The following is a 23,525-nucleotide window of genomic DNA, read 5'->3' as shown; positions in this document are numbered from 1 at the left end:
CCGGGGATTGATCTCCAACGCCTTCTTGACCTTCCGCCCGTGGTGCAGATGGACAGCAGTCTGACCTCGTCATCCGACGGGCAACGGTCCCTTCGGGGCAAAGGGTTGCCTCCCACGGGGATTGCTTCCCTTGCGTGTCAGGGTTCCCCTGCGCGCCCTTCTGCAGTGTTAGCGCACGGGCGCTCTCCTGCTCATCAGCGTTTTCCTGATCGCCAGCGCTCTCCTGTTCGTCAGCGCTCTCCTGATGATCGTCGCCCCACTGCTCGCCAGCGCTCTCCTGAGGACTCCGAACATCCTGCTGTTCCTGTTGTGCGCCCTGCGCGACATCGGTCTCTTGAGCGCTCTAGATCTCCTGCCCGTCAGAGTGCACCTGCGCTTCCAGTTCCTGATACGCGCCCACGTTCGCCCGCGCAACCTGGAACTTCGGTTCAGGTCTTGGACAAGGACTCTTCTTCTACGCACAGGATTCCACACGTTGCCCTTCTGCTCGCCAGCGACCACAGACGCGTCAAAGTTCGCCTGCTCGTCAGCGATCTCCTGCGCGTCAACGATCGCTATCGATCTTCCACAAATGTCAGGTCCCCTGGACACCATCAGTAGCAATCTAGCACTCGCCTGCTGTGGACCACGATCTCCGGTAGCTGAGTCTTGCCGTAGATCTTCCTCCTGCTCGCCAGCACTCACCTTTACTTCTGTCCTTCTGTGCGCCAGCTTCCTTCAATCGCCAGCGCACATCTGCGCGCCCTTTTCTGCCACGCACCAATGGGCGCCAACAGTTTTTCCTGACCGTCCAGGATCGCCTGATTGACAGCTCGCATCGGCGCTTACCTTCCTGATGCACCTGCGCGCCAATCATCCCTAGTCTCTTACGCGTCAGCGATCTCCTACGCGCCCGCGCGATTCTTCGCCTGCGCGCTAGCGTTTTGTTAACGCACCACCGCTCGCCAGCGCGCCATCGCTTGCCAACGCGCCATCGCTTGCCAACGCGCCTTCCCTCGCCTACGGGCCTTCGCTCGCCAAGACGCGCCATCGCCCGTCAACGTGCCATCGCCCGCCTACGCGCCATCGGTCTCCCGACCGCCTGCACTCGCCCGTGCGCCCACGTGCCTGCGCAACCACACGCCCACGTGCCCGCTCGACCGCGCGCCCAGGTGCCTGTGTGCCTAGGCGCATGCGCTCCAATGTTCGCCCGCGCGTGAACCAACGGTGTTCCATCGCGCGAACCGACGGTGTTCCATCGCGCGAACCGACGGTGTTCCATCGCGCGAACCGACGGTGTTCCATCGCGCGAACCGACGGTGTTCCATCGCGCGAACCGACGGTGTTCCATCGCGCGAACCGACGGTGTTCCATCGCGCGAACCGACGGTGTTCCATCGCGCGAACCGACGGTGTTCCATCGCGCGAACCGACGGTGTTCCATCGCGCGAACCGACGGTGTTCCATCGCGCGAACCGACGGGGTTCCATCGCGCGAACCGACGGGGTTCCATCGCGCGAGCGCCGGCTTGTTTCCTGCAGTAGCCATTGCTTGCCTATGGGTCATCGCTCGCCTGTGAACTATCGGATTCCGACCGCCAGCTCTCGCCCTTCCAACCACGCTCGCCCTCCTTCTGCGCTCCCTCGCTCACTTTCGTCCGCCCTCCTGCGTGCCCGCGCACTGGCGCTTCCACGTTCGGCCACACGCGAACCATTGATTTACCATCGCGCGAGCACCAGGGCGATTGCGACCGCGATTCCCGTCGGGGTTTCGCAACACGGCCAGCCTGGCGAGTCTTCTGGAGCGCGTATTTCCAGAACACGGTCTTCACCCCGTGAACGCAGAGCATGGCGCGTGCAAGAGCAGGAAGATTCTTCAGAGAGGTCTGGGCAACATTCTTCTTTCCAGAACCTGGGTTAGCCCTTCCTCCTCGTCATTCTCTGGAAGGGTCGTGCCAGGGAGTTTTCCTTTCGAGATTTCTCCGTCGGGCAAGGGGTGACTGGTTTAGCCCTTCCTCTTCTCCATCCTGTGGAAGGGGCTTACCAGGTCCTTTCCCTTCTCGGTTGCGACCCGAGGTTTTGTACAAGGAAGCTCCAGGAAGATCATAGGTACTTTCCTCCTCTCAGGGTCAAGCACCTTTGCATTCCGTCGCCAAGTTTCGAACTTGCGGGCAAACTCGATGTTGGGTCATCTAGACGCAGGGACCGAGGGCTTCCCCTCGGGGGTCTCATCCGTGGATGTCGACAAGCTCAGACACTCTTCCATCCTTGGGAAGAGCTTGTTTGAGCCCAAGGACAGAGACATGGACAGCTGTTGTGCGGAGGAAGTCGACTTCCGTTTTCACTCCTCCAAGGCGCTTTCTTCCAGACCCCGCAGGCCTCCAACGCCTCTTCTTTCAGCCTCGTCGGCCTAGGTTATCGGACCGGCTACGGCAGCTAAGACAAGGTGTACAATAGCAGTCCCCTCCTGTCAGGGACAGGTAGCACGGGAGGCTCTCCCGGGGAGGCATAATCCTAGAGGGAGCGGCAGAGTTCACAAACTCTAGGATTGGCAACCTCCCCTGGCAGGTCTCACGCTGGGGGGATGCCTAAGGCTACTCATCCGGATAACAGCTTCCCGATGCCGATTCCTGCACGATCTCCGTGATCAGCCAAGGATTTCGCGCCTCGCTCTCACCATCTCTCCGTCTCTGTCAGCGAATCCAGTGTCTCTGAACCTCTTTGCCATGGGGTCGGCAAGAGTTTTGCCCGTTTGGGTAGAAGGATCCATGCCTTAGGAGAAGGTCCTCCATAGGGGCGTCGACGGCTTCACCCCTCGGCTTCTTCAATCGATCCTTTCTCGTAGGAAAGCATCTGAGACGGGAGTTCCGTCGTCGACCTCTCAGCTCTGATCAAGTTTGTCGAACAAACTTCGTCCAGCGTGGAACAGCAGAGTCGATCAGACTGGTAACGAGGCTGCAGGACTCCTTAGGCCCTGGATCGGAAGGACGGGTACTTACAGTTTCCATTCCATCCATCTTCCAGGAAGCTCTTGGAATTCAGCCTAGACTACAGGTGTTCCTGCTCGGGATGCGGTGTGGCGATCCCGCCGCGGCATCGCCGGGTTTTCCCCAGAGAACTCTCCCTGCTCTCCTCATGGCCGCTCAGGAGCAGGCTTCCGCCTCCTTCACTTTTTGGAGGTCTGGTCAACCCCGGTAGGCTCGGGTTCGACCTTCTTCAATACCAGAACAAGCTTCCGGGTCTTTACCAAGAGTAAAATCATGGTAATTTGCTAGGAGCCTTCTCTACTTCTGCCTCAACATCTGGAGTATCTAGCCATGATATTGAGTCAACGGCTATACCACGTTGAAAACACCGCTTCTCGTCCGATCAGCGAAGTTAAGCAACTTTGGGTCTGGTCAGTACTAGGATGGGTGACTGCCTGGGAACACCAGATGCTGTTGCCTCCTTCTCCGAGCCTTCCCTTTAGTTGACTGTGGCAAGGCTGAGGAGAGTCGCAGTACCTGTTCTCAGTCAAGCAGAGCTTTCAGCCCTACCTTGGAACGTTTCCTGGGTCTCTTTTCCTCATTGTCCCGTCTAAAGTCCCGAACGGTTGCCTCAGGATAAGTTCCCTGTGAGGCGGCCCAAGTTCCGGTGTATCAAAGCAACGATTAACCGGACTTTCTGGCCCCTATGGGACCAGTGGAACGTTTAGATCTGCAATGGGGATTGACCTATGGAACCTCTTGATGGGAGTGGATATTCTCGTCTTTTCCCCACATTTTGATGCTGTTCTCGGACTCGTCAAAGAAAAGGGGGGGGGGGGGGGGCATGTTCTGGTTCAGGCCAATGGTCAGCACTTGAAGGATACCTCCCCATCATTCAGGCAGGCTTAGGGGCCGTAGTCTGGCCCCTCTACAGATTCTACAGTTCCTGCTGAGTCGCTCCGTGCGCGACGACTTCATGGTACTGGCGTATTCCAACCAGCAAGGGACGCATTTTCATACCTTCGCATCTTGCTGTAGAGATACTGAGATGATCCGAGGTCCTCTCAATACCACTATCGGCTCGCTCATTCCGGGCAGAGGAATGTTCTCTCCGACTATCTGAGCAGAGCCTCACAGATAGAGAGTACCTGGGGGTCTTTGGCCTATAGTAACCAGCAAGTCCTGGCCTGGGGGACCTGATCACGACAGCCTGGAACTTCAAGCTTCCGCTGTTCTTCCCCCCAGTCTCAAACCCCAAGACTCTTTGGCAAGATACTTTCCGGTGACGGTGGGACAACATAGACGCCTGCGTCTTCCCACCATTGTTGTCTGTTGAGAATGGGTCTCAACACGACCAGGTTGTCTGTCAACCTTTCGATGGCCCTGAGAGCTCCACTGTGACTTTACGCAGAACAGTTTCCGGACCCTCTGCTTCCCCTGACGGAACTCCCGGGAGAGCTTCTTCCTGTGCCTACTCAAACAACCACACTACAACATCTTTCACGAGCCGTTGCATCGCTTCGGCTTCACGCCTGGAGACACTACGACGCCTCTGCAAGAAGAGACAACAAGCTACAGTCGCGGAGCGGAGGTCGCGTCACCTGCGATAGTCATCCGCAGGGGTCTACCAGGCGAAGTGGAGAGTCTTCTGTGGTTGGTGTCGTGGGAGAGATACCTCTTCCCTTGAGGCCTCTTCTCCAGCAATAACTTTTTCGGCGGGAGGAAACTCTTTTCCGCTCTCGGCAGTGAAGCCTATCGCTCAGCCTTTCTCTGGCCTTCAGGCTGAAAGGAATAGACTTTTTCCTTCCCGCTGGACCTTTCTTCGCTCATGCGAAGCTGTGTCCCTGCCCCCAGTCGGAGTGAGACCTCCTCCAAGGAGCATGGTTCGGACTCTTTAGTCCCTTAAGAGATCTTCTCAAGAACCATTACGTCAGACCGCTGATCGTATTCCGTCTTGGGGGACGGTGCTCCTGCTCACTCTGGCCTCGGCCAGTGTGTAAGCAATCTTCTTGGTCTCGTACGACTCCGCCCTTTCAAGAGAATAGGGGAAGGCAACATTCAGGTTCGCTCCTGAGTTGTTTTCTAGACTCAGAATCTTGGAGTCCCGGGCCTTCGGTCCAATTCCTTCAAGATTTAGAGTCTCCTTTCTGTATCAGATGACCCAAACCTTCTCCTTCTTGCCAGTAAAGGAATCGAGGGGTTATCTTTGAGAACAGCTGCAGTTTGTCCTCACGTGCAGCCGGGTTGGGAGCATAGGAAGGACACATGGGAGAGTCACCAGTATACCTCTTCAGCTCGGACTCAAGGACATTCATCTCGACCTGAATCCAGACCCTCCCCCATCACGTCGCCCTACAGCACGATGTCGGATACATCGCAACGTCCCTCGCCTTCGAGTAGAACTACTCTGTGATACAGGTGCTACAAGCTGGAGTCTGGAAGCTTCTAATGACCTTCGCAGCCCGCTTCCTGCAGGGCATGACCCACAGGAGTATCAATACGTTTCTATCGCTCTGTGGTGGCTACACAACAGCTGGTCTAACCTCAGGCTCCTTTTTGGACAGGTAGCAGAAGGTTGGGGGCATTGTTATCAGGTTTTAGTCTGCATGAACGAAAGAAGTATGTCTGGCCCTTACTTTCTTCATCATCCCCTCTACTGGGGAAGCAGCATCCTGGTCTCTGCATAGCTGACCTCAAACCTCTGCAGGTAAACCATGCTTCCTTGTGTTCCGAGTATTGAGTCAATACTGTCGCGTCCCCCATACCCTGACGAGGTGGTATTGGGAACGTCCTAACCCAGAGTTCCTTCTGGAACTCCAGGTCAACTGCCTAGGACGGGTCACACTTTCTTCCTTTACACACAAGCTTATGTAGGCCACACGTTTCCTTGCGGAGCAAGGAACTTGTGAGGTGCAGGGACTCCTTTTCTCGAGTGCGACTCACTCGGATTCTGAGTCCCAGGGTAAAGCCAAAGCCAGTATGGCTGGGGACTTTCCACCCTTCCTAAGGGGTAAGTCACCCAATGTAAATAGCGTGGTTTGTATTTCGGTTACGGAACAAATGACAAATTTGGAGATAATTTGTATTTTTCGTAACCATACAAACCTTAGCTATTTACACATATTTGCCCGCCAGCCCTGTCCCCCAAGTCAAGTCCTACCTCTAAGTGAAGTGAAGCAAATCACCGGTGTGTGAGGGGGGGAGGGGTAGCAAGCTACCCCTCCCCCTATCCCTGCTAACTAGCGCGGGGTAGGAAACCCTCGTTAAAATCTAATGGCTTGTTATTTCAGCTACGCCGAAAGTAATACCCAATGTAAATAGCTAAGGTTTGTATGGTTAGGAAAAATACAAATTATCTCCGAATTTGTCATATTTCAAGGGCACAGTGTAAGTGGTAAATCCATCCCACTTATCTACTAGGTACCTGCAAGAAAATAGGTTGTAAGTTTTAGCAAATGACTTGGAATAAAGTAAACTCTCTGGACAATTTTCCCTCTATGAGGCTAGCTTTTACAAAAGAAAAAATATGTATTCATAATTAATAAAATTCACAGTTTTATATTGAAAAAGCAAAAATTATGAACTTTCCATTTCTGTGCATCTGAAGGGAATGAAATGAAATAATATAGATTTGTCTGTAATGTATTGCACATATGTTATTGTAGGTTGCAAATTATTTGTTAATACAATTTTTATTTTTTTTACTTCAGATGCATAGCATCATGAATAAGTTTCTGGAAAGCATTACATTTAGGTTAAAATGCCACATATGGTACAATAATGACTCAAGTGATGAACAGTAAATGAAGAATAAGAAGGTAAATATTCCTTAATTAATCAGACTAGTCAGGGAACAAAAAGTACATTATGCATATCCAAACAGTGAATGAGCTGGGTTGACAACTGAAAATTACTAGGACAGAATACTATTCATGTATTGTATTGGGAAATGGCATTCTTCTTCCATTGGAAGGGGAATGTGTTGAATGAGGTTGGCGGTATAAGTAAGGGTTTCTTGTTGAATAAATTACCATCATGTATTAACTGATAGGACATTTGCTCCTACACCTATACAAACCATCGTCCTTTAGGTAGGGAATATATTTACAGTGCAAAACTGGACGGTCTTTGATTCATTTCATGAGCAGTTAAGTGACAGGTATAAGAACGAGGGGGAAGAGCCCCACTCCCTTACCTGTCAAAGACACTAAATTTGTTTTCTGACGTATTGAGTACGGACGTACTGATGCATCTTTGAGCAAACTTTTCATATTATTTTCCTTTTAGGAAGTGAATGCTGTCTGGTGATTATGGTTGTGAAGGGGTGATGGACTTTACATGTGGTTTTTTTTTCTTAATTGGCTGTCAAATCCTCACTCTCTATTCACTCTATTTGTGCTCTTACTAGAGGCATGCTTGTTTTCAGTCATCCCCGTTCGCTGAGTGTAGGTGGTGTCCTCCTTTGCAGGGGCAGGCATGTTTTGAGGGGCCGGAGCTGGGGTTTTGGTCCCCAGTTGCTTTGGTAGACAACTGGGATAGACAGTCATGATACCAGAGCATGACCACGAGTCACAGACTGAGCTTTAGGCCCCAGGGCCACAATTCTGGTTCCTGATTACTCTGGTAGCTGGGTTGTTCAGAGTCAGCCCTGTGTCCAGGGGGACTGATGCATGAGGCCAGGGCCATGGTGCCGTGTCAGTTCCACGCCTTGGTCCTGTAAGACTAGGGCTTGTATGGGATAAGTTGTTTGGACCATAGTTCAATGAGTATTCTGCAGTGCTACCTGAAGAAGACCCGATACCTCACACTTGAGTGTTGACAACTCTTTCTTAGCACAGGCAGTACCAAGAAAGAAGTGTCTACAACAATTTCTCTCTAACTTCGGGAGTCACTCAGTAATCCTTATGTCACGACTGCTGAGAAACTTTCTTAGCACAGGCAGTACCAAGAAAGAGGTGTCTAGAACAAAATTTCTCTCTCACTTCGGGAGTCAATCAGTAATACATTAACACTACTGAGAGACTCGAGGTTCCAGCTAGGGGAATCCTACAGTTGGGGGTTGAAGGTTGGGGAGTATGCACCAGGCCATCTTCACAGCCTTTATCCTACAGGAGTAGCCAAAAGGCACTTGATGCTTTTGCTCTTGGTCTTATAGTGGCTGCTCAATTAGTGGTGTAGCTAATCCAGATCCCGTACAGGACGGTAAGCATATTTTCTCTGGTAACGTAAAGATTTAAGTCGGGAATGCAGGCAGAAAAACTTGCCTTTTCCACCATTCTTTCTGTCCTTATCTTGGGGACAAAGCAGTTGAAGCCTACTTTCTGTATCTGACTAGATGTTGATAAACTTCACTTCTTGAGCTCCATTCTTTAGAACCAAGAGAAGTTTTTCTCCATCCTCCCTAGATGAGAGGGAGGATTGTGGAATATATATCAACCCTTTGGTCATCATATGTCAAGTATGTTATCCAGACTGCATTCCCCTTCGGGGAAAATGGATCCCGCCTTTGACTATATACCAATCTTCGTGGACAGGCCAGGCCCTATCAGCCTATTAATCCCAATGACAGACAGATAGGAAGTTGCTGGATTCATCTCCTTTGCTCTCTTACGGGAGAAGGTAAATTGACATTTCCAGAGAAGAAAAGAACCTACCAGTTCGGTTCTAGGGGGACTTCTGACCCACCAAGCAGTGAGTCACCCTACCTAAATGATGATAGTTTGTATTCGCATAGGAACCATTCAAAAATTTTAAAAGTAATTTGTATTTTTCCTAGCTATATGCAAACTAGAATCCTTTAGATTATACTTCCCTCCTCAACCACCCCTCTCAGTCCTGAGTTGAAAGGTCATAAGTGAAGAGGCTTTTACAGGTAATGGTGGGGGGATCCTCCCCCATGCTCCCACCTGTAGCTTAACTGCTTGTTAAATGATTCAACGACCATCCAGTTTTCACGCAGAAAACATACTCCCTATCTAAAGGACTCAGGTTTGTATATGATAGTTAGGAAAAATACAAATTATTTTAAAGATTTGTGATTTTGGAATTAACAGAATTTCTTAGTTTATATTCTTTCTTCATTGTGTATGTCTTCCTTCCGAACCTTTTGAATTTTTACTATATTGCAGATAAGTTTAATAAGAAATAAGCAATAGCATTGCAAATGACAATTAAACCCTTTTTGCCCTCATGTGCTCAAGTATACTGTACAGTACTATACTTGAAAAAGATTATGATTTTTATTCTATGAAATTTTGAATTTCTTTAAAAAAGATTAGATGTGTTCATGACAGTTGTATGGAGCTTTAGCTTATGCCATGATACTAGATACTGTACAAGGGATAACGTTTGGGACAATTTTATGGAAGCTATAGTTCGTGTCATGATACTAAATACTCTATATGGGATAAAGTTTGTGATAATTTTATGGGAGCTAGTATTTATATCATGGTAGTGTACTGGGTACTGTATGTGGGCTGTTTATTATTGTTTTGCGATGCCCCTTCTGGTTTAATTAAATCTTTTTCTTAATTGATAATAAAGATTGAATGTCATTCTTTTGGTTTTCAGCACTTTTCATCTTGGCTGGAGCTTTTTCATTGTACTTTGGTACTCTAATGGCCGGAGCAAGACTTCATTCCGACATTCTCAGCAATGTTATGCATTTGCCAATGAGTTTTTTCGATACAAATCCTTTTGGTCGTTTGATAAACCGGTTCAGCAAAGATGTTGATACACTTGACAGTGTTTTGCCTTGGACTCTTCGCTCTTGGCTCATGTGTTTCATCACGGTATGTAAATGTTATGCACCAGATTTTTAAACTAAAATGTAAATTGTGCGGAATTTTGCGTGCATGCTGCTACTAAGGAATTTTGCATGATTTTTGTTTCGACCTAACTGGAATGGTCTGGTTCCTTTTGGTTTGTTTGTTATAAGATTTGAAATTGAAGTACTTCCTGTGAGCTAGTAAATACTGTAAAATATGCTTTTAGCACTTTAGCACTTTCATGTTTGTGGAGCCACATTTACTTTTATTGCATCTATAAATGTATCGTGGTAGATAAAGTACAGTATACTTAAAGTATGTTCAGTACATGTGTAGGTTGAAATTGTATAGTTTTTTTTTATCATCTGAAAATTTAGATACAGTTCTTTGCTTGGGGCTGCTTTCATGCTAGTGTCGTATTTTGAAAATGGAGAATCAGTGATCTACCGTTATTTTAGCTGCGTTCAGGCTTTATCAAAGTCTTCTCAAAATTATCAGAATATGTTATGAGATTAATGGATCTTATGATGGTCTATTTAAGCTGCAATTACTTTTATACAGGTTTTGCAAGAAAAATTTAAATCAAGATAATTGAAAAGTGTTCTTTTTTTTTCTCAATACATGAATATACTTTTACAGAATGTTAGCCTGGGCCTCAATATTTGTCGGACTCTAATTTTGTATGCTGAGTTAAGAGGATACTATATTTTGAATGCAATAGCCTGAAAAGCTTTGTATCAGTTGTTTTTTTCTTCTTTCTTTCTACCCTTCCTTATCCCTTTTTCCTTTGTATTCCATTCTTTCCCCCCTTGTTTTATATCATATACATTTATTCATGTCTCTTGAATCTTCCTTCATGTGTTCCTGTAAGTATTTGAACATCACATACATACATATACCAAGGCACTTACCCCAATTTTGGGGGGTAGCCAACATCAACAAAGAAACAAAAACAAAAAGGGGACCTCTACTCTCTACGTTCCTCCCAGCCTAACAAGGGACTCAATTTGAACATAGGATAAAGAAATAGTTACATTAACCATAATTTGTTAGGAAGAAGAAATATCTAGGCAACTGACACTAAAACCTTTTGAATCATGAGTTTTGTATGGGCTAATATGCGAGTTGTTGAATTAGCAAAGGTTGTGGTTGTACATGTTTATTTATAGCACAAGCTGAAAGAAATTTATGGCCAATACAAAATACAAAGGGGCAGCTATTGAAAAGATGATTGTTAAACTGCTTAGATAAATAACTGATGGATAATGTCATATTTTAAGGTATATTAATCCCCACATGCTACCACATTTTTGGTATGCCTATGATGTAACTGGATTACCACATGGCAGTTACTACCCAGGAATATAGAACATCGTAGTTTATTAACAGAATAAGAGCTGCTTAGTGTCTGTTTTGTACTTAAATATCTGGTTAGCAAATGTGAGAGACGAATATGAAGTGATTTTTCTCAATACAAGTATGGGTTCGACATTGGCGCAGTAAGATATGATGATGAGAGTACACTAATCATATATTCTGGTGAATGCACTGTACCAACAAAGATTATTAAAAAAACATTCAACCCATGCAAGTAGTACATCATCGTAGAAGAAATATTTCCATTCCATACAGAGAAAGTTGAAAGCAATTATGGAAAGTAAAAGGAAAGAGAAAGTTACAATTGGTGCTTGGTGTCATTTTATTTTGTAGTTTATTTTAGTTTTATCTTTTTCCATTATGTAGTATATTGTATGTGATGCATGAGAGAATTGCAGGATTCTTACAGTATATAATCCAGTCTTTTCCTATGATGTTTTTCATACCTTTGATACATTTATGATAAGCTAAAATCATCACTTGCTTAGTTGCATAAAAATAGATGAATATCACATTCAATTTACATTATCTTGAATGAAAATTTGATTTGGTGAGCACGTTATCACACCCTCTTCTTCTAGAACCAAATTGATAACTAATCCTTTGTCAAGTACTTGAAAAAACAAAAACATTACCAGATTATTGTTTGCAGCTAAATGTCATATTACAAAATATTCACATCAAAACTTGTGTGGATTACTGTAATATGGTGATAGCTCTAAATCATCGTAAGTATCCTGTATAATCCTTTGTAAACCCTATATAGAATTATACTTGTTGACTGTACTTCAAAATGTTCCTTTTGGTTTGTCATTTTATGTTAGGAATAAGTTGAACATTTTGAACTTACCTTAGATAGACAATTACAGTTAGTCACATCAAATCAGATTTTATTTTGCACGTTTCAACATACTGTACGGTGTTGGATATAGCACAACTTTGCACGTATTTCAGTTGTTGGAGCCATTGCAGCCGATCTACGAGGATTGCTTTGTATGGCAAAGGCAGCCAAAAGATTGCATAACCAATTGAGTAACTCTATATTGAGGCAGCCCCAGTATTTCTTTGATGTGCGACCCGTGGGCCGGATACTTAATAGGTTTTCCTCTGATATAGATGCCATTGACATTAAGCTACCTGATAATCTTCTTGACTTTGCTTGGTGTGTCTTGGATGTAAGTGGCTTCTTTATTGAAAATGGCATGGTCTTGACTGTTGGAATGTGTTTATTTTTATTGTTTAACAAGTTATTAATCTACCTTTCAGATAATTCTTTGCAAAGAAAATAGATTTGTAAATTGCCATTGATATACTTATGATTTAGTAAGTGTTTGTGAACATGATGCCTTAGATACTTTAGTCCCTTTCAAAATAGAAAACTACATGCATTGGTATCAGTGCATATGTTTTTGTAATTCCTAGGGTGTCATAATTCTTTATGCCTGTCCTTTAAGTTGCAGAAAATGAGTGAGTATGGGAACCTGAAACTCAATTTCTAAATGTTAAAGCTCTTTCCTTCAAGTGTTCCTATTCTTTTGAAATTTAAACCAATAATCATTGCAAAATAATCATAATGGGTTTTTAGTGGAACAAATATTAGCTTTTGAAAGCTATATAAACCAATTACTAACACAAGGAATGAATTGGGAGTAACAAAGGAAGCTCACACAGTTTAAATTTGACTACCACCTCTTATAATATGCAAAGTAGAAGCAAGGATGCACCTAGCTTAAGTTTGAAATTACTTTGTTATTAAAGTTATAGCCTAATAGGACTTAACAGGTAATGCAGTATTTAAACGCAGATTTCAGGGAATAAAAATATACTGTTGGCCAACCAATGGTTAATATCTGGTAAGTAAAGTACTCAAAGGTAATTTACAATATAACATCAAATATAACCCAACTATATACTTTGCATGAAAAAAGGTACTCAAATGCAGAACGTAATGTACAGAATTATTTTCATTACACAAGATTAAGAATTACTGAAGTTGAGTGAATAGTGAGATGCAAACAACTTTCTCTAGTAAGTTAATCTAAGAATTATATGAAAAACATTGCGGAAATTGAAGGAATAACCTAGTTCCAGAGCAAAAATCTCAAAATGAAAAAAATTGGGGAGGGCTCCAGGACAACAATGAATGCTGTCCGTGGCACATAAAAACAGTCTGGTACATGTGAAAGAATTACTACCAGCTGACAGCCACTTTACTTTTGAGAGGGGCAGACATGTCAGAGAATTTTATAACCCCAGAATAGATTACTGTATAAATACTGAAATGTGTTTATTATTGAACAGTTACAATACTTGTAACTTTTCATTTGTTTCATCATAACCCTGTTACTTGATGATAGCTTATTTATATAAAACCCGACACATTAGTTTCCTTATAGATAAAATGAGGGTTACCAAGGGTCTTAAGTTAGTATGTGCACCCATGGTCCATTTGGATTGTTCACAGCTGGATTAGACCACTGTATGCAAAGAATTAGTCGTACATGTGGATCTTATGGGCGTAGACTAAATGGCCTCAATTATTGTTATTATTACTAGCTAAGCTACAACCCCTGTTGGAAAAGCTGGATGCTCTAACCCCAAGGGCTCCAACTTGATTTTTCTTTTTCAAGTTAGGTTTTGAAGAATTGCGTATGCAGAAATAGATTATGATGAAATATAGTTATTGAAAAAATTTATTTTATTTTGTAGTAAATATTTCTAGCATTGTTATAGATACTGCCCAAGAAAAGCAATTATCTGTCACAGATGGTATCATTGGTATCTTAAAAATTACAAGAAAGAAATTCCATAATTAAACTTTGGGTTATGTTGAAGGAAGTGACAAAACTGTCCATTATAACTTAAATTTCTAAATGGTTATTGTATAACTTGTGGTTAGTGTTCTTCGAAGAAGACTTTTATGAATTTTTGGGGAGTTGTTGTAGAATAGCTATATCTCTAAAAAAATTTGGTACAAAAACACCGTAATTTTTATGTGAAGGTGACCCAGTCTTTTGTAAACTGAACTATACAAAGCCTTAGACATGAAACTGTTTTATGCAAGTAGTTGTGCTGCTATCTCTAGCTAATTATTTTAGTAGTTATTGCAACTTTTATTCAGGTAGGTGTTGAACGTATTGAATATAAACATTTTAAACAACTTGTACCCAATGTATGGGCAATTAAAATCATTTATATATCCTCTCAATCACTAGTATTCAGAGTAATTCCTGCTTTACTATAGCCCTGACTTCTTCCCAACAGTGTTAATTCTGTATATGATTGTTGTACATATAAATACAAGTGAAATAATTTACCAGTTTTTGGTTTGATGAAAATATAAAATTTTGTTTTATGTATTGCAGTATAATTCCATTGTTGACACTTCATAACAAATTAGTTACAAGTGCATAAGGATGAGTTTTTATTATGATATGTGCCCACTCATTTTTTTCTTGAGCTGCCATCAAATGAATGTGGCTGCTGCTGGTCGGTAATCAAAGAACTCTACAGTACTTTGGTTTTCCTGAAACTCGTCATTGTATTAGTGTGTGTACATATGTCAGGATGTAAGAATGGTGTGTGGACATTGCAAAGCTGCTGTGTGTTGCCCAGTAGTATTGATTCCCTAGGGACTTGTCTTGTAGTGAAAGATGACCTAGGTGTCATTTTGTGGTGTTTTGTCATGCATTTTACAGTACCTCTAAAGATGAAATTTCATACAAGAACTGCTTCTGGTCATTCTTTCCCTACTGCCTATGTTAGATTAGGATTAATGACACAAAACAACAGATCTTTGCTCACAAATGGTTGTACTCTCTTCCATTGACTGTCTCCAGGATGACTAGCTCCTTAAGTGCAATGCTGTTGTCTACCCCAAAATTTCTGTCCTGATTCCTTGGAGCTGCTGTCATCATTTATACTTTCCCCGTGATACCCTTGTTTGCTGCCATTTTTGGTACTTCTGACTGTTGCCAATGATTTCTCTCTTGCTGCTGCACTTTCTTCTTGTAACTCTTACTCTGTAGCTCCTACTACTGTTTCTACTGGTATTTTCGAAACCTTGCTGCAACAGCGATGCCTTCTGCTGTTGTGGGGGATCCAAGAAATTGGTATTGTAGGAGTATGTGTAAAAAGCACAACCATGCTTCTCCATCCTGCTCATCCTCACCCTCACCCACACCCTCACTTTCTCTTCTTTTTATTCCTCTACCCATCTTCTCATTCCATGGAGCAAAAGAGATTCTGGTATCTCAGGGAAACACTTACTTTTCCATAAAGAGTTACGGTAGACATAACTATCATTTGTGAATGAATTTTGCAGGAAGAAGCCTCCTGATAACACGTGCCATGAGCATGCTTACAGCTTGTCACCTGCTTGGACTTCTCAGGTGGATAGGTTTAACTCGGACTGTTTCTATCCTGCTTGTGAGTGCACAGAGGAACTACGAAAAGTCTTTGGACAAACCTTCTTCTTTGGAATTGGTTAAGGACAACTGGGCATGTGCATGGCCATTCGCCATGGTGATTGTTATATCCTTAAACTGTGGGCTTTGTTTGGAACCGATCTTAGCAATTCAAGACCACTTACTGATCACCCTGGATGTAATAATACAGCTGTTGATTATGCCAGCTCTGGAGTGCCATCAGTTCTACTCATGCAGTGTACTGTAGGTGTTACTTAGGGTCTTTCCAGCATCCCTTCATCCCCTTGCTGCATCCACTCTTTAGTCTTCTTTACCTCTAGTAGTTTCTTTTTTTCCATCTTGCTATCTAACCTCTCAACTTTTCCATCTTGATGCAACTGCAAGATTTTGCCATAGTTGCAGATTGTCACTGAATGCCCAAAGTCATAAATCCAATCCATCTTAAAGCATATAATCTTTAGAGAAGATTCTTTGTTTGTCCAATGCACCTTTTCCCTGAATCTTGGTTTAGTGATCCAGGAGAGTCTTACTCTAGAGCTGCAGCAGACAGAGTTTAGCATCCATTTTTCTGAGATCATTGGTCCCATTCATAGGTGGAGAGATAGGGTTCCCCTGAAATTTCTTAGTGTTAATGGCTGAAAAAATAATAACCTATCACATAGGACAGTAACGTCCTGTTCTTTTGGTAAATACTACTAGCCTTTATAAAAGAAGAGGTTCCTGAAATTGACCCTTGCTTTCTCATGCGTATGACATGGAAAGGGACAATTCTTTGTGAAAATTGAACTACAGTATATCCTTGAAAAGTTCTATGAGATCATTACTCCTACCTAAGAAGTGTTTTTTAAAGTGAAATACAAAGGTATATCTTCTTGTCAGCATTTTTCCATGTAGCTGAAAGAAACTGAGGGTACAACCAGATTAGTGGGTGGGTTTTTTTTCCCTCACTATAACTACCTTATCAATCTTCGGCAACTCAACTAGCTTGGGCTGTAATTACTCCTGTACCAAAGACTTGAAGTTTGTATTAAGCTAAATTATATTTTACTTCTAGAAATTTCTATATTTGATTTTATAATGCTTGCTTACCATTAAAATATCATCTGATGTAGATGGTTGTCCTTTTCCCTTGGCATGGGGATGATTGTATCATGTTAAAAGTGTTTTATTTTGCTGTAGAAACCTTGATTCTTCTCATTCACACATTGGTCTTTCATACACTACATCCTCTGGATTTTTAAGATATCGTGTTTTATACTTGCTTTGAAATACCAGATTATCTTCACCAAGAAGGTAGCAACATTATTATCTTTTGAATGAAATAAAATAAATTGGTAAAGCGGGATAGGGTTAGATGTTGCAACATTTGAAGATTTTTTTTTTTTTTTTTTTTTTTTTTTTTTTTTTTTTTTTTTTTTTTGTCACTGTGGAACTTACCATGGATGTCATTATTTAGATTTTTATTAAAAAATTACTAATGCTTATAGGAAAGTGGTCTCTTGCTTCAGCGTATTTGTAATGGTATTTTAAGAATTTTGCAAAATTAGGAATACTTAAACATGAAATTGGGCATTTATTCTTATTCGTTTTCAACACAGCTGTTAGATTACAAGTAAGCAATGTTTCAATAGTTATGCATAACTATATTAAATCTAGAGGATAACCTATTGAAAGAATTACCATATATATATATATATATATATATATATATATATATATATATATATATATATATATATATATATATATATATATATGTATACAGTATATATATATATATATATATATATATATATATATATATATATATATATATATATATATATATATATATATATATATATATATATATATATATATATATATATATATATATATATATATATATATATATATATATATATGTGTGTAATATCAAGCACATGTTTTATGGAGTGAATGGTTCAATATCCTTTTTGCTTTGAAAGAATGGGACTGTATATATAGCTCTTTTGCAACTGAAGAGCCCATTTTTATAGCTTTTATTTGTCTTAGTTCTTGGCAATTTATTGTATTTTTGTGATGTCAACCATTGTTTTGATTTTCATGGTAGGCATTTGAAATGAATTTAGAATAGTCAAATTATTCTTATAAAACAGCATTGTTGAAATTTGATATTTTTGCTAAGATTTTTGTGAAGCATTCGTTAATTTTTATCTGACTATTTCTTTAGTTTCATTATTTTTTAAACTTCAGGAATCTTAAAATCAAAATGCTTTTTACCTGATTTTTTTTTTTTAATAGAATTTTAATGTTAACCCTTTTACCCCCAAAGGACGTACTGGTACGTTTCACAAAACTCATCCCTTTACCCCCATGGACGTACCCGTACGTCCTTGCAAAGAAATGCTATAAAAATTTTTTTTTCATATTTTTGATAATTTTTTGAGAAAATTCAGGCATTTTCCAAGAGAATGAGACCAACCTGACCTCTCTATGACAAAAATTAAGGCTGTTAGAGCAATTTAAAAAAAATATACTGCGAAATGTGCTGGGGAAAAAATAACCCCTTGGGGGTTAAGGGTTGGAAATTTCCAAAGAGCCTGGGGGTAAAAGGGTTAAGAGCTTCATAAATATTGATGCTGTAGCATGGTTGGATTTAGATCATTTACTATTTTATTTCTAAAGTTCATCTGTTTATATATGGCTAATCTTAGATATTTCTGGTTGTTCAGGTCCTTTCAACATTCTTGGTCATCATTGCCTCAACACCGATCTTCGTGGTAGTCATGATACCCATCATGATCATTTACTTCTTCGTGCAGGTGAGCCTTTTTATTACATTATTATTTATTGTTAAGCTAAACTTTCTTTTTTTTTATTTCTTGTGGAATTTTCTCCCATTTATTTTGTTGTCAATTTTTTCATTCAATAGCCTTCAAATAATGTAATTCTGGAGTAACACCTTTGATTAATTTTAGACCTTTATAACTGGAAAGTCTTGACAATAATTTTTGTACTTCAGTAGAGTTATGAATCGGCAATTTATTTATACTATTTGATAAGTTTGCATATACTTACTGTAGATACTGCTCTAAAATAATGTCACGCATACTATTAAGCTTAAATATTCAGGCTAACTTTCTTTAAATAACTAGCATCTCGTCATATTAACCTAATCCCTTTGCTCTTAGGAAATGTAAAAGGTTAAAAGATTGTCAGTATATTAGTCACAAGTTTGTTGCCATTCTTATCAATTTCGGATATTACTTTACAAAGTAAATTGTGCATTGGGAATGCTGTCCTGTATAAGTTTCATATTTTGGATTATCCTTTGCATTCAAGATTTTCTCCAAACTATACTATCCATCTCATAGTTCTAGGCCTGAAGTTAATTTTAACAGATAACATCGGGTATCTGTGGCTCAGTATTATACAACACAGTATTCTAGAACCGTAAATACTCCTGTAACTAGATAATGAAATGATCTTCCACGTGTAGCAGAATCTTTTGAATTTTATAAGTTCAAAGTTGATACATATTGGCATCTAGGGGTGTGTCTTTGTGGCAATCTCCTTTGGCCACAGACTGCACTCACTTCGTAGCCTTTTGCTATATCTAGTTTCCACTTCTTTTCTTCCATGTTACTATGTACATACATACACATACATATACCAAGGCACTTCCCCCAATTTTGGGGGGTAGCCGACACCAACAATGAAAAAAAACAAAAAGGGGACCTCTACTCTCTACGTTCCTTCAGCCTAACCAGGGACTCAACCGAGTTCAGCTGGTACTGCTAGGGTGCCACAGCCCAACCTCCCACATTATCCACCACAGATGAAGCTTCATAATGCTGAATCCCCTACTGATGCTACCTCCGTGGTTATCCAAGGCACCGGAGGAAGCAGCAGGGCCTACCGGAACTGCGTCACAATTGCTCGCCATTCATTCCTATTTCTAGCACGCTCTCTTGCTTCTCACACATCTATCCTCGTATCACCCAGGCTTTCTTCACTCCATCCATCCACCCAAACATTGGTCTTCCTCTTGTACTTCTCCCATCAACTCTTGCATTCATCACCTTCTTTAGCAGACAGCCATTTTCCATTCTCTCAACATGGCCAAACCACCTCAACACATTCATATCCACTCTAGCTGCTAACTCATTTCTTACACCCGTTCTCACCCCCACTACTTTTGTTCTTAACCCTATCTACTTAAGATACAGCAGCCATACTCCTTAGACACTTCATCTCAAACACATTCAATTTCTGTCTCCGTCACTTTCATTCCCCACAACTCCGATCCATGCATCACAGTTGGTACAATCACTTTCTCATACAGAACTGTCTTTACATTCATGCCCAACCCTCTATTTTTTACTACTCCCTTAACTGCCCCCAATACTTTGCATCCTTCATTCACTCTCTGATGTACATCTGCTTCCATTCCACCATTTTCTGCAACAACAGACCCCAAGTACTTAAACTGATCCACCACCTCAAGTAACTCCATTCAACATGACATTCAACCTCGCACCACCATCCCTTCTCGTACATCTCATAACCTTACTCTTACCCACATTAACTCTCAACTTCCTTCTCTCACACACCCTTCCAAATTCTGTCACTAATCAGCCAAGCTTCTCTTCCTCGTCTGCAACCAGTACAGTATCATCCGCAAACAACAACTGATTCACCTCCCATTCATGGTCATTCTCGTCTACCAGTTTCAATCCTCGTCCAAGCACTCGAGCATTCACCTCTCTCACCACTCCATCAATATACAAGTTAAACAACCACGGCGATATCACACATCCCTGTCTCAGCCCCAATCTCACCAGAAACCAATCGCTCACTTCATTTCCTATCCTAACACATGCTTTACTACCTTTGTAGAAACTTTTCACTGCTTGCAACAACCTTCCACCAACTCCATATAACCTCATCACATTCCACATTGCTTCCCTATTAACTCTATCATACGCTTTCTCCAGATCCATAAACGCAACATATACCTCTTTACTTTTTGCTAGATATTTTTATGTTATCTGTCATAAATTCCTTTAAATTCAATTTCCCTTTATAGTCCATTCATTACTTCTCATAGTGGTAAGGAAAATTGTTAAATTATAATAATGATAATAACAGAGATAATAAAAATTAGTAACAATATCTGTACTATTGTTATTATGATTATTAGCTAAGCTAATTGGAAAGACAGAATACTACAAGCCCAAGGTTCTAACAGGGAAAGCACCCCGGTGCAAAAATGAAGTAGAGAAGTAACGAAAAACTATCAATAAAAAAAAGGGAAATATATTAAGATCAGTAGCAATTTTAGATAGGTAAACCATAAACTATGAAATGGCATTACCAATGAGTTGTTTTATATCTTTTGTATGACTATATATGGTGGAATTATAATGCAATCACATAATCACTTCACTATGAATATAAAGCTGTTTTACACAGAGAGTTCCAGTGCTTTACTATTATTTTTTATATAATCAATTCACAATGGAAAGAGAGAATTTTCTAAAGTAAAGTACATGTGCTTTTCTGTTATTTAGAGTAAAATATAATAGAATAAAAACAAACTTTTGAACATTTTATTCTGTAATCAGCAGTAAAACAATTAAACATGGAAATATAGGTTATCATACATTTACATTTTTGCTGAGTACAGGACTGACGGAGAAACCCTTGATGCAGAACTGCAGTTACCCTCCCCCGCCTACACAGTTATAATAAGTAACAATACCCGCAGGTTATCTAGAGCAATGCCGACTTATATTTCGGATTTTTTTATAATGAATATCTTTATGACAACTGAAATCATAATCTTTGCACAAATTTAGGTAATAGCATGTAGTTGTCAGTGAAATTATAAAAGGTTAAGATTTATTCCCTCACTATTTTTCTTTTAGCGTTTTCACAAGGGTCCACTGTATATGTTAAGTTGTGTAGATGAAAGATACTTTTTTATTGGGAACTGTTAGTTTGTAAGACTCACTCCATCAATATATGGTGTGCAGCTATATTGGTCAGAAGTGGGTTAGGTTTTTTAGTATATTTGTAGCTACTGTACTTTATAAGAAGAACTTGTTACAGATTAGTCTGTAAGCGAGTGATCGGAGACAAAATTGACTATAGTAGCCATGGAAGAAGACTTTATTGATTTTAGCTTTGGATTTCGTAAAGATATGGAATATGTCTTTAAGAGATCATATAATGGACTTAACTTCCATATGTCATAAGACTGTTTACCTTTAGTGATGTTAATAGTGATGACTTATTGTTTGCATAAGTATGAAGGATATGATAATACTCAGGAAAAAATTTAATTAAAATTTCCTGTCTAACGTGTAGTGGTGTACTTGAGTAATATTTCATTCTTATTGAAAGGAATTACTGTGAAATCAGGTTTGTTCACTTAGGACAAATTTTTCCCTTTTTCGCGCAAGATACTTTGCGTGAATTTAAGTCCACTCCATTATAAAAGTAACATATGAAGAATGGGCATATCATTTTGCCTCTCACTTCTTATGTTTTTGAATAATCGACTTAATTGCCTTCACTTATAATAATACTTCTATTTACTAATTTAGTATTATTCCATTTATTTTCTTATTTCTCTTTCAGAAGTGTACTTTTAATTTTTCAATATTAATCTTACCCGATGATCATGTAGCTGTCAACTCTGTTGCCCGACAGAAATCTACGGTCGGGATACGCCAGCGATCGCTATACAGGTGGGGGTGTACACAACAGCGCCATCTGTGAGTAGGTACTCAAGTACTTCTTGTCAACAAGAACTCAATTTTTCCTCTGTCGTGCCACCGGCAAGACCTACTAATACGCCGTCCCTAACTGGATTGGTTTTCACAACTTTTTGGTGAAGTACACTATTCCAGTTTTGAGCTTTCGCTATGCAGGGGTTTTATCTTCATTTCAAAACTTGAACTCGTTTTGGATAGATTTAATTATGGTGACGAAGAGAGTATGAACTCTCTTTCACTTTTAAATGGCCGACCCTTCCCTTAGACGGAAGTGTTGGTGTCGAAGAGAGTATAGACTCTCTTTCACTTTTAATGACCGACCCTTCCCTTAGACGGAAGTGTGTTTAGGTTTTTGGTAATTTTGCTTAACAAAGTTATAGATTTATGTTATATCTCTCCGCCATTTATAGGCCTCTTCGATTAACTTTCCATTTATTATAAACTTATAAAAATTAATTTTTATGTTTGTTTATATGCGACCTTTCCTAATAGTAGGCGGTCCTTACTTGGAACCGAAGTTATATCGTATTTCCTGTTAAGAAATTATGCTATTTTAATTTTAATGTTTTTGAAAGAATTTCTTTGATAGTCTCGTACTGTTTTCAAAGATGAACTAACGTTTAGTTTAGTCTCCGCAGTTGTTGACGTTCAGAACGTTCAACATGCGCTCTATCGTTACGATAGAGAGAGAGTATTTCACGGTTTCACGTTGCAGTAAGAGTAAACCGATTCTAGCGTTTCGTTCATTCTTTCTTAGCTTAAATGGTTTTAATTCTAATAAAGGAACTTTTTATTTGGGAAACCTTTCAGTTTTTTTTTTTTTTTTTCCTTTAACAAATAATATGTTTTAACGATATATAATTGGGCTCATCTCTCAGGTTCTAAGTCAAGAGAGAGAGAGAGAGAGATAGAGACGGAGGGAGAGAGAGGAGGATAAACGTTTCGTTCAAGCGGGTAACGTTGTTCTCGTTTTTTACTCTTCTCCCTAGTCGCTATAGGGGAAGAAGGTAAAACGTTTCTAGAGTTTTATTCTTGTTCCCAGGCTTTATGCGGTGAGAGATTTTAAACGTAGTTTATTTGATCTAGTGTTTAGTCTCTTTTCCAGCCACTGAATTCTTTATCTTTCATTATGTTTTTCTGTTACATTGTAAAACTGTTTTCGCAATTACTACCTTTTAATGAAGGATAGGATTGCGTGTTTCAGGTACAAATCACTTAAAGTTTCGAGTTCAGTGAAATAAGTGCAA

The 23,525-nt window shown here is 40.7% G+C and overlaps 1 protein-coding gene and 1 non-coding gene across 3 annotated transcripts in view; both read left to right on the top strand.

Moving 5' to 3' along the window:
- The window catches only part of LOC137648775 (multidrug resistance-associated protein 1-like), a 118,505-nt gene that overhangs the window by 81,404 nt on the left and 13,576 nt on the right, over nucleotides 1–23,525 (top strand). Inside the window, exons 21-22 of one of the 2 annotated variants that reach the window (XM_068381911.1) lie at nucleotides 12,042–12,262; nucleotides 18,229–18,318. In XM_068381911.1, the coding sequence (XP_068238012.1) occupies nucleotides 12,042–12,262; nucleotides 18,229–18,318 (311 nt within the window). Of the gene's footprint in view, nucleotides 1–9,513; nucleotides 9,735–12,041; nucleotides 12,263–18,228; nucleotides 18,319–23,525 lie in introns of both variants that reach the window. The other variant, XM_068381910.1, reaches the window with a different exon arrangement.
- LOC137648960 (5S ribosomal RNA) lies at nucleotides 3,305–3,423 on the top strand. The gene has a single exon (XR_011045768.1). It is a non-coding gene; the product is annotated as a 5S ribosomal RNA (ribosomal RNA).

Source organism: Palaemon carinicauda, chromosome 10 (genome assembly GCF_036898095.1).
Source record: "Palaemon carinicauda isolate YSFRI2023 chromosome 10, ASM3689809v2, whole genome shotgun sequence".
In the NCBI taxonomy this organism is placed as follows: domain Eukaryota; kingdom Metazoa; phylum Arthropoda; class Malacostraca; order Decapoda; family Palaemonidae; genus Palaemon; species Palaemon carinicauda.
Note: the sequence above shows the minus strand (reverse complement) of the source record. Positions and strands in the feature narration are given on the sequence as shown.